We start from the raw sequence: 12,833 nt of genomic DNA, 5'->3' as shown, positions 1-12,833 counted from the left end.
TATAATAAAGGTTAACTTCATTGTTTGCCTAGCCCAAAGAATTACAAGTTTCAAAATATTGAACATTAAACTAATACGATTTTTTTGGTAGAAAAAATATAGTTCTAACCAAAAGGGTATTAAAGCAGAGAGATGATCTCAGTAATTTCTTTAAGTATTTTCAGTCTCTGAAATTCTCTGTTCTTTAGGTACCACAATGCAAGAGAAAATGCCATGACTGCTGTTTAATGAAAATTAAGCTACTTGACAGAAATTGGCTTGACCTCTTCTCCCTATCCAATAAAAATGGTTACTTCTGCTAAAATGTGGTTTGGAGAACATACTGGTGTTTGGAAAGGGAAGTGTCTGGAGATTCTCACATGTACACTGTTAACATAAAAGGGTTATTTAAGTATGTTTTAGTCTCTGAACATATTTCTTATTTGGCAGTTGCTTCATAGGTGGCCTGTATGCCTGTTTTGACAATTTGCATGTACAGAAAATCAGAATTATTCAGAAGTGCACAGAAGAATAAACCATCATCCCAACCTGATGAAAGACACAAGGTTTATTAATAATGATGAAGCAATAGAACGCAGGGAGGGTTAAAGCATCCCTGAATTGGAAATCTGGTGGTAAAGAATGCACAGCTTCTCCTATCAACATGTATTAAAAAATATTCATAGCTGGAAACTCATACTGATCCAACACGTACCTTTGCCAGCTCTAAGTATCTACCAATTTTCTATACTATAAAGTCCTTAAAAGGTTTCATGAAACACACACACACGTGAACAACGACTATCACCATTGATTATCAATCACTGCCAGGTTACGGCAGAATTTCACAGAGTGTTCTGCAGAATCCTGGGCTTCCGTAACACCTCTTCAGTGAGTCTCCTAAGATCTTTTGAAGAGACCCACAGAGTCAAAACTGTCAACATTTGCACTGATGGTGCAAAAGCAATGGGAGGTAAAACTGCCTTCACTGTCAGTCATTTTATTTTTCACTGATATTCACTCCCAGGGGGAAAATGGCAATTTCACTTTGATATGTCCTAGATGAAGCAGTAATATGTGTTAATTTTATTAAATCTGAACTCCTGAGTATATGTATTTTTTAATATTTTATGTAACAGAAAGGAAGCATGGATAAAGCATTTCTGCCACAGACTAAAAAAACATGTTGTCTCTAAGAAAAGTACTGTGAGATTGTTTGAGTTCTGAGCTGAACTCCTTGTGCTTTTCGTTGAACACCATTTTTACTTGAAAGAATGTCTGACAGACAAACAAAGGTTATTCAGATTTGAGAATATGGCTGACACCCAAAAATGAACAAAGTGAATCTGTCACTCCAAGGAAACCAACTGATGGTAGGTTTGTTTTTTGGGTTTTTTTTGCCAATAATAAAATTCAAGCTTTCAACTAAAATTAGAATATTGGGAAACTTTCATCTGCTACTGTACACTTGGAAGCTTCCCAAAACTTAAGGAATTTTTCTGATGAGACAGATGGTGATACTGACAAATATGATTTATATATATATATATACTGTATAGTGAAATGTGTCAACATATAGAAGATCTGCCTAATACAGTGAACCAATATTTTCCAACTGACCAATCAATGATTCTCTAAAATGCTATCCATAGTTAAAACATCCACTTAAAGTGTGAGATACACCAACAGATATTAATGTAACGGAGTATAAATGATTACTGATATGCATTCAGAGTCTACATTGTTACAATCCGCTAACCACTAAGACAATACCACTGAGTTTTAGTATACTTTCAATAAGAATATTCACAATAATCTGAAAATACTCATCCAATTTCCAACTACACATCTTTATGAGGTCAGATTTTCCTCATACACTTAAAGCAAAATAACAAATACCAACACTTTACATGCAGAAGCAGATATAAGATCCCTGCTGTCTTCTACGAGCCAGATATAAAGAGATTTGCAAAAATATAAAACAAATTCATGACTTCTCACTGCTGTTTGTTTTTAACACCAATTCTCCAAATCAGTGCCAGTGCGAGAAGTGGACTTATGTGACCAAGTGTAACTGTAGCATGTATAAGAATATATACAATAATGCTTTAAAAGTTTTTTCTTGGACTTCCACTTCTAGCATACAAATGCTGGAATAAAAATAGCAAAAAATCTTCTTAAATGCAAGGCTCTGTATACCAGTGAGGAAAATACTCCCATGAGCCTAAAGAAAAAGAAAGGAGAAATGCAGAGTTTGGAACTGGCACTAATGTGCTTGGCTGCCTGTGGGCACTTGCCAAACTAAAATCCAAAGGTATTCAGCTTTAGCCACCACACTGAGACAAAGACAGCACCTGTCATCCAAATTGGAAAGGAAGATGTAAAACTGTCCTTATTTGCAGATGACATGCTATTAGATATAGAAAACCCTAAAGACCTCATCAAAACACTATTAGAACTAGTAAATGAATTCAGTAAAGTTGCAGGATACAAAATTAACATACAGAAATCTGTTGTATTTATATACACTAATAACAAACTATCAGAAAGAGAAATGAAGAAAACAATCCTATTTACAATCTCATCAGAAAGAATAAAATAACTAGAAGCAAATTTAACCAAAGAGGTGAAAGATCTGTACTCTGAAAACTACAAGACATTGAGGAATGATATTGAAGATGATACAAACAAACGGAAAGATATACTGTGCTCATGGATTGGAAGAATATTATTAAAATGTCCACACTACCCAAAGCAATCTACAGAGTTAATGGAATCCCTATCAAAATGCCCATAGCATTTTTCACAGAACTAGAACAAACAGTCCGAAAATTTATATGAAACCACGAAAGACCCTGAATAGCCACAGCAATCTTAAGAAAGAAGAGCAAAGCTGGAGGTTTCACACAGCCTGATTTCAAACTATATTACAAAGCTATAGTAATCAAAACAGTATGGTACTGGCATAAAAACAGATACATAGATCAATGAAACAGAATAGAGAGCCCAGGTAGATCACATTAAAAAGAGTTCAGACTGATAGCTGATTTCTCAACAGCAACAATGGATGCCAGAAGGCAGGTGAACTAGATCTATGATGTGCTGAAACAAAACAAAACAAAACAATGTACCCAGAATATTAGGCTTCTACACTCAGTTAAAATACCTCTCAAGAATGAGAATGAAATTAAAACATTTTAAGCCTAACAAAACTTTAAAGGCTTGCGACCAGCACATCTTTCCTAAAGGAAATTCTAATTCTAATATCATTTCAGTCAGCAAGAGAAAATGGTCAGAAGAAAGATCTGAGTTGTAAGAAAGAATGAAGAACTAATAAAATTATAAATATGTGAGCAAGGCTAATTAAGCACTGTCTACAGAAAACCATAACAACATCTTGTGAGTTTTAAAAATTAAATGAAATTCTTAAAAATGATAATACCTTACAATCAAGGCAGGGTGTGTGAAGTGTTCTAAGCACCATGTATTCCTGAGAGAGAGAAACAAGCTTAACTTTAGACTTTGATAACTTATGTTTGCATGTTTACATTTCTAGGGTAAGTGTATCTTCTCAGGCTCACCTGCTGAATTCTCATCCTCTAACTGAAAATGAAAATGTTGAAATTCTTCAAAGTTTGAGGCTTTATACCTTATCACCTCTATGCTCTCCCACCAGGTGATATTTTCCAGTTAAACACGACACATACACACTGTGGTTTGTTCATTCATCAAACACTGATCAATTAATGTACTCTTGATTGATGACTACTAATGTTCTGTTACATGTCTTTAGTGCACATAGGATTATCTTAGGTATATGCTTAAGAATGGAATTAATGGTCACAGGTTATATATATGCCAGTTTTAGTAGATACTGCCAAACGTTTTCTAGAGTGGTTATACCAATTTATGTTCCTTCCAGAAGCATAAAAGTGTTCCATAGATTCACATTCTTCCCGGCACTTGATAATGTCAGACTTTTAATTTTATCAGTCTCATTGGTAGAAATCTTTTAATCTGAATGTGTATTTCCCTTATTACTAATGAGGTTGATATCTTTTCGTTTTAAAAAAATTCACCCTTGGTGTATTCTCTTCTAAAAATGGTGGTTAACGTTTTTGCCCTACATTAGTACCCCCCTTATCCATCAGGGATATGTTCTAGACACCCAGTGGATGCCTGAAATCACAAATAGTACCAAACCCTATATATACTATGTTTTTCCCTATACATATGTACCTATGATAAGGTTTAATTTATAAATTAGGCACTGTAACACATTAACAATAATAAGAACAATTATAACAATACCCTGTAATAAAACTTATGAACATGTGATCTCTCTCTCTCTCAAACATCTCATTGCACAAATTTAATGCGTTTTCCATCTTAACTAAGCTTTTATTATGCTCTGTGGCCATAACTTTAGCAGTTTGAGGTGCGACAGCAAAACAAGTATGAATTTCTTTTTCCTTCTTCACAATTTCATGGATACAAGACTTGTTCTTACTGGAGATCTTAGCAACCTCAGCATATGATTTCTTTCTGTTCTTATCAAGTCCAGAACTTTCACCTTTTCACTTAAAGGAAGCACTTAATGGCTTCTCTTTGGCATATCCATATTGGCAGCATCACAACTCTTGTGCTTTGGGGTTGGTTATTAAGTGAAATGAGGGTTACTTGAACACAGGCACCACAATACTTCAGCAGTCGACCTGATAACCAAGCTGGCTAATAAGTGGCTAACACTGGAGGAAGGAATGATTGAGGTCCCAGGTGGGACAGAACAAGGTGGTGGGAGATTTCATCACGCTACTCAGAATGGTGTGCAGTTTGAAACTTCCAAATTGTTTATTTCTGATATTTTCCATTTATTATTTCAGACCTTGGATGACTGAAGTAACTGAAACCGCAGAAAGCGAAACCTCGGATAAGGGGGACACTGTATTTAGCATGTCTATCTGCTTGTTTATTTCTTACTGATTTAGGGAAGTTGGGGTTTTTTTTTGTTTTTTTTTTAATTTATTTTTGGCTGTGTTGGGTCTTTGTAGCTGCGTACGGGCTTTCTCTAGTTGCGGTGAGCAGGGGCTACTCTTTGTTGTGGTGCCCGGGCTTCTCATTGCGGTGGCTTCTCTTGTTGCAGAGCACGGGCTCTATAGTGTGTGGGTTTCAGAAGTTGTGGCGCACGGGCTCAGCAGTTGTGGCTCGCAGGCTCAGTAGTTGTAGTTCACGGGCTCTAGAGTGCAGGTTCAGTAGTTGTGGCACACAGGCTTATTTGCTCTGCGGCATGTGGGATCTTCCCGGACCAGGGCTCAAATCCGTGTCCCCTGCATTGGCAGGCAGATTCTTAACAACTGCGCCACCAGAGAAGTCCCAGAGAAGTTGTTTTTATACTCTGGGTTCTGATACTTTGTTGGTTACATGTGTTGCAATTATTATAGAACACTAATTCCAAGATTCACATTATTTCACATTGTGATACATCTTAAAATAATGTCTTACAATTAGAATTCATCATATTTTTTCTTTAGAAAAAAGAAACGTAAAATAATGGCATATCTTAAAATTAATGACAATGAAGGCACCTTAAAAAATCCATGAGATATGGTGTGTTCTCCCTGAGAGAAGCTTGGTTTCTTCCTCTACTGTCAATATGATATCTTATGATAGAACTTTTCAATATAAATATAGTTGAATTCATTAAGCATTTCCTTCATGATTAACATTTTTTGTGTCCTTTTTCAGAAACTTGTCTCTACCTCAAAAATAAAATTATATTTTTATATTTTCTTTTCTAAATTAAAAAAATTTAAACCATATGGAATTCGTTTCAACTTTTTTCCATCCGAATGTCTATCTTAATATCATGTTCCTCCTTTTCCAGTGTTCATTTCCCAAATATGTGCAACTGCATTGTCCTATTTATTATAGACCATATCTTGATACCTAATAGAGAATATTTCCTCTCCATATTCTTTCTTCACTAGTCTCTTGGCAATTCTTAGGCCTATGCTCCTCCATATAACATTTAGAATCAGCCTTTCAATTTTCCTCCAAAATTCGTTAAAATTTTTAAAGAAATATGTTGTAGCAACAGATCAATTTGAGGGAAATAGATATTTGCATCATCTTTAGTCTTTCAGACCGTAAATACACTTTATCTTTTCATTGAGTCAGGTCTTCTTCACTGAATTTCAAGATAGCTCAATAATTTTCTCCATATGTTTTAGATATTTGTTATTATATTATATATTCCAAATAATTTTATTTTTTGTGTATTTTTTAATATATTTCAAAGAATTTTTAAATAAAATGAGTCACTGCCAATTGCTGGCATATAAAATGCCATTGGTTATTCAATATTGATTTGCTATCTAACCACCTAACTCTTCCATTAATTTAAACAATTAATTCCATATTCTCTATTTTTTTCAATGTAGACAATCATAACATCCACATCATTTTAAGGCCTAAAAGTTCCAATGCACCACTGAACAGAAATAGTGAAAATAGAGTCCTGTCCTTGTTTCTGATTTCAAAAGGGATGCTTTTAATGCTCCACTATTTAAAAAAATACATTCATATATTTTTTGTAAATATCTTTAACCTGGTTAATAAAGTTCCTACTCTGTCCTATTTTGCCAAGAGTTTTGAATTGCCTGAAAGATATTTTCTTTATCCATTGTGATGATCATATGGTTTTTATCTTTAATTGGATTACAGAGTTACATTTTAAGATTTTCTAATGTTAAACTACCCCTGTATTTCCAGAATAAATCTCAAATAAAATAACCCTACTTGGTTATTTAAAAAATACATTGTGAGATAATATCTGCTAATATTTGATTTAGAATTCTTTCTTTTATTTCCTGAGTGAGAATGGCTTATTATTTTTCCTCCTTACACTGTCTGCTTTAGAATATGGTAAGAAATTTATATGGTTTGAATTCACCTTTTTCTATTCTCTAAAATAGCTTGTATAATATTGGAATGATCTGTTTTCTGGAATTATAGCAGAAATCATCTGTGAAGTCATCAGGGTTTGGCATTTTCTTGGAAAGATTTTAAAGGACTGATTAGATTTCGTAGATTGTTACTGGATGGTATAGGTTCTTTTTTTGTCTAGTCTCTCAGCTAGAAATGGCCAACTATAATTAATCATGTTTGTTAGCATAGCCCCAGTTCGTTGCTCCTTATATATATTTACATAACAGATCCAAATTTTAGTGTTTTATCTAATCCCAAACCCTTCACCAGTTCTTAAAACTATTGAGACAGAATTTTTGAAGCCACAGTCTAAAGATTTAAGAATACCATGTTTCCTTACTCCTTCTCCGTAAGTTATGGGAGGGAGTAATTAATTATTGGAAAGTATATTGCTTTTCTATGGTTGCTGTTATCAAAAATATCACAAATTTAGTGGCTTAAAACACCCAAACTTGTTATCTTACAATTCTCTACATTAGAAGTTTGACCCAGATCCCACTGGCTAAAATCAATGTATCATGAGGCTGCCTGTGCTCCCTCTGAAGGCTCTAGTGGAGAATCTGTTTCCTTGCTTTTTCCATGTTCTAGATATTTCTTCACCTGGGGCTCCCTGACTCCATCCTCAAAACCAGTAATGACAAGTTGAATCCTTCTCACATCACATCTCTCTGTGCCTTTCTTCAGTAATCATATCCCTCTCCAGCTCTGAGCTTTTCTGCCTCCCTCTCCCCCTTTTGAGGACACTTGTGATTACATTGGGCATACCAGACTTCCTAGGATAATCTCCCTATTTTAAAGTCAGTTGACTAGGAGCCTTAGTTCCACCTGCAAACTTCATTTCTCTTTGCTATGTAACCTAACATATTCCCAGGTTCCAGGTCCATTAGGACATGAACATCTTCGGGGCCCATTATTCTGCCTGCCACAGAAAGTAAGGCAACTTCACTAGCAATACCAGTAGTAATAGTTGGGACTTACATCTGGAATTATACTTTATTTCTCTTTCAATTTAAGGATAGCACCATAGTTCATCCAAACCTAAGGTTAAAAAACTTTGACTGAAACTATGACACAATTCTAATAGGCCACTGATTACAAAATTAATCTCAATTTCAGGAATGTTAAAAGGTGAACACACATATGTTTGAGAATTGGTATTTTGCTGATTAAAACATTTAATAGCATTTTTTTCATCCCAGTATCTATATACCTACCTACTAATCTGCCTAACTAAAACAACAGGAAAGAATGTGCTTGAGGAGGTAGTAAAACAACTTTTACTTTTTACCCTCTAAACAGCTTTTCAAAAATAAGCTTAATAAATAAGTATAACTTATCAACTGAAACATTTATTTATTATAATCCATAGCACTGATACAGCCCGGCTCATTTAAAATGCACATACCTTTTGCATCAGTAAACAAGCAAAATATCCTATTGTTTCAAATTTTAAATGCTGGTAAGTAAAGGTACTTCCAAGCTTATATTTGCTATTTCCTTATATACTTTAATATACACAATTTTATTCTAAAACTTCATTCAAAGATATTTTTCTCACCTTCAGATTTCTAGTTGTATTGTCCTCGATTAACAAATGCATCATATTATAAAGGAAAGCTGCCTCTCATTATAGTAAGATCTGAGGCAGAGGTTAGCACCATGTGGCATTTACTAACAGTGATGCTGGACAAATGTGCAACTTCTCTGCAGGGAGTAAAAGAATGTGATAGAAACTAGTGCCTACTGAGTGCCAATTAAAAACTCTCTGCCTTTGTGAGGTCAATAACATAGGCTCTATTTTATAGGTGAGCAATTCAAACTTTCAAGGTGTTAAATAATGTGTCCACATTCATGTAGGTAATAAATAGCAGAGCACTGATTTAAATCTAGATGTCTGACTTCAAAATTGATGTTCTGCTCTGTTTCAGCCTTTCCTTCATCTGTAAAGCAGTAATGATAACAAAACTAGAGAGTTTCAGAAAATAAATGAGAAAATGTCCATGAAAGTGTTGCTCAAGTTACAATGCGCAGTATAAGTATTACATTGCTTTTAAAATATAGGCATTTCTCTCCATTTACAATTCAAATTAATAACCTAAATTCAAAGCTTTTAACTGCTGTCTTTCCCCTCTCACTACACATAGGAGAGTAGGGGAAATTTTCATGGTAAAGTAACCATTCAGGCCTATATTATCCAAACTAATAAATACTAAATCCACTTCTTTCCTCTCTCCTTCCTCTCTTTCAGTATTTTCACTATAGTATCCAACGTGAAATGGACTGACTTCACATCAGAAATAGATAAAAGAGGAAAGAAGGGATACATGAACTTAAGCATCTGACAAAAAAAACAACCCATAATATTACAAGAGGAGATTTAAAAATGTGTGTCAATAGATATTCAATTGATTTAAGCTCTAAATCTCTTCTGTTTTGTTATGCTAGAGATTGAGAGGTGTTAAGATGACCAGTAGGCTACACATGCTTATTTAATTTGGGGGACAAATCACAGAGCAGTTTATCAGCACTCTCTTAATAAAAGTGGATATTATTAATATTGCCCCATATTCTTCTTCTCTTATAAAAGAGTATATGAGTATCAGGGAAGATCTATGCCTTAGGCTGCAAGCTACAGAAATGAGAACTTTAAATTGGCTTAAATAATAAGGATATTTATTGGCTTACACATTCAGAAGCCTAAAGGTTAGACTGGGTCCAAGCTGTGGAGGATGCCGTAATTCAACAATGTCATTGAGGATAAAGGCACCCTGCATCTCTCCATTCTGCAGTGTATGAATTCAGATTCATCTGAAGGCTAGTTTCCTTTGTGATTATAGTAATCATGGTTGCATCCTTCCTTGTTTACACGCAGTGGGGACAGACATGACCAAGCTTCAACCATGAAAAATGTTTCTTTCTTCAGCTTCACAAGGCAGACATAGGTTACAGGTCGCATGTCCCAACCATAGCAATGCCATATGCTGACTGGTTTAGGCCTGAGGTCCTGAAACGATCCCTTTGATAGGCCTGGACGAATCATGACCCAACTGTAGAGGAGTATCCTTTTCTACCTGGCATCACGGCTGCACAGTGGTGGATGCATGAGTGATAGGGTGGCAACCGCCATGCCTATTTCACACAAATGTCTTTATAAATCTTACCAATGTGTTATGTCTCTAGGCATAAGCATGGTTCGTGTGAAAAGAAGATTTTTTTTGTGGGGACAGGGATTGGGATAAAGAGACTACTCTTCTGATTTGGTTGTTAGAGGTTTTCATTTAATGTCCCCTAAAGAAATATCTCAGATTTTTACTCTGCTCAAGACTAAATATGAAAAAAGATGCTTGTCTCATATTTGGGATGAGAAAAAGAAATGCCACAAGATACAGAGGGGAAAACTAGGATTTAGTGATGCCAGAGAAGACCTTGAGAATCTAAGCACTCAGAAACACAGAGAGATCTCAGAAAGGACATTGGACCTTCCACATCCTATGCTATAATATTTAAAACTAGTTTTTATCAAGCTCTTAATGGACAAGATGAACAGAGCTGGGGATGGATTACACCACTTTGCTACCGAACCATACATATTCTAATTATACTAATAATTCCAAATATACCAAGCTACCTCATTATTCAAATATGCTTCAACCCAGAAAATGTTTCACAGCATGAATATGCATGCTATTTCCAATTAGCAGATTTAGCAAGATATAAAACATAGTCACAGTCAAAAAGAAATTGGTTCGCCTCACATCAGTAACTGCTTTCTTAGTCCACGAGTCCATGCTGTAAAGAGGTGGTGAGAGTCCATAGTTATGGAAGATACTGCCCGAGTTGCTGATTTCTCTCAGATGCTCTACTAAGGCAAGAAGTTGATCTGTCTATATTAAGAGAAGGCTTTAGGGGCAACATAGTTGTTTAAGTAGAGGAAAAGGTAATTATTTTGGGACAAGCTTTATTGGTAATCAAATGCTTCCATGGTTAGGTTGATTAAAGCTATATATCAAGATTTAATTTCTGAAGATTCAGGCAAGAAGACAACAAAACTGCAGGAAGCAAGTTAGTTAACATTAGGAAGATCATCCCTAAATCAATTCAGCTTTTCCTTAGGTGTCCAGCTCATTTTATTCTTACAGTCCCTTCTAAATCAAACATTCCTTTGATTCCATCATCATCTGCTTCATACTATTATAACTATTTTCCACTTATTATCTCAGATTTAGTCATCTGAGGAGGCTGGTGAGAACGTAAGTTAACAGAACTAGTTAGAATTACTTTTTTAAGCACCAGTGGTGCTTAATTTATTCTGTTTTTGCTACTTTTTTATTGTTCGCCTCACAAGGAATAAATAACACCTCAACGATGGTTAAGTTAAAATACTCACTACACTATATTAATGAACCCCACATGACACATCAAAAGCAGATCATGACTCTTAACTGCACCTTACCAATAACCCAATACTAATACCTTATTAAAACTATACAGGGACTTCCCTGGTGGTCCAGTGGTTAAGACTCCACATTTCCAGTGCAGGGGGCGCGGGTTCGATCCCTGGTCGGGGAACTAAGATCCCACATGCCGTGCAGCGCGGCCCAAAAATAAAAAAACAAAAGACACTATACATATATATAGTGTCTTAAGACTAAACATATATATAAACAGTTATATAATTTTATCTATCTACAGTTTTAGCTATCTATCTTTTTAGATAGGTAAATTTATATACATGCATTTATATTAGCATTAATGTGGCATTTTCTCAAAATTAAGAACTGTGGTTCATGGATTCTACTGGCTACATGGTTACATTTTAGGGATTTTAGATATCCAGGACAAAATATAGAAAATTTGCTACTTCATGTACAGAAAATCCTCATTTGTCGGGCAAATTAGATGGACTTTCTTTCACAGTCTGCAAAGAACTTCAAATGTATAACTCAAAAAACAAATCCATTAGCCTGAAAAAGGTCAATCCTACTGACATTAACATATTGTGCCTCAGTTTATGAATAATAATGTAATTTTATTGAATCCATGGGTATATTTCTGGGGGAAATATATAGTACATACAAGTACTATATATATAGTACATACATGTCTTCAGGCTGTTTCATTAATAACTGAAGTGGTGACAAACATATAGGTTGAAAATATATATCACTGACATTCTAAAAGTGTTTCATTCAAACTAGCACTTTCAAATAATTTTCTATATTTAAACAAATGGTGTGTTCAAGTTCCCCAGGTCTCCTCCAAACTGTAAAAATTTTTATGTACACTTACCAACAGTATCACATGGTTCATCTTTGTGTACACAGAAATCTTTCCTAGAAAGAAAAATAGAAAATATTGTTTCTTCCACAGAGTATGTGACTCATTTTTAATAGTTATAATGAATAATTGACCCATACTCTTTATCTCCAAGAATTTAATAAAACTGAAAATAAGATTAACTGATTTTTAATTCTAAGAAAATGTGAGAATTAAATTGTTATGATAATTTTTACCTGATACAATCCTGAAACATTGTGTCCTATTTCATATACAATATTTCATAAAAATTCCATCTTGTTTTGAATTTTATAGTATTTCATTTTTTTATTACAAGAAAAATATCTGGTATAAGGACATGGTTTTCTGTTTGAAAAATACTGTTAAGATCCCTACTTCACATGACATAAAAATAATTTCCAGATTGAAGATTTAAATGTAAGAAATACAATTTAAAACAACATAACATTTTATATCTTAAGATTGGCAACAGACTGATAATTTTAATAAAGGCATGAGGAAATTAGTATTTTTACATAGGTGGGATATTACCGTGAATAAAATTCTATAATTTTCTCTTTATTTAACTA

General features: G+C 34.4%; 1 protein-coding gene across 1 annotated transcript in view; it reads right to left on the bottom strand.

Moving 5' to 3' along the window:
- The window catches only part of ADAMTS19 (ADAM metallopeptidase with thrombospondin type 1 motif 19), a 288,773-nt gene that overhangs the window by 169,731 nt on the left and 106,209 nt on the right, over positions 1 to 12,833 (bottom strand). Inside the window, exon 7 of the mRNA XM_036845509.1 lies at positions 12,256 to 12,299. Coding sequence (XP_036701404.1) covers positions 12,256 to 12,299 — 44 coding nt within the window. The remainder of the gene's footprint in view (positions 1 to 12,255; positions 12,300 to 12,833) is intronic.

Source organism: Balaenoptera musculus, chromosome 3 (assembly GCF_009873245.2).
Source record: "Balaenoptera musculus isolate JJ_BM4_2016_0621 chromosome 3, mBalMus1.pri.v3, whole genome shotgun sequence".
Taxonomy (NCBI): domain Eukaryota; kingdom Metazoa; phylum Chordata; class Mammalia; order Artiodactyla; family Balaenopteridae; genus Balaenoptera; species Balaenoptera musculus.
This window is presented reverse-complemented; position numbering and strand designations above follow the sequence as displayed.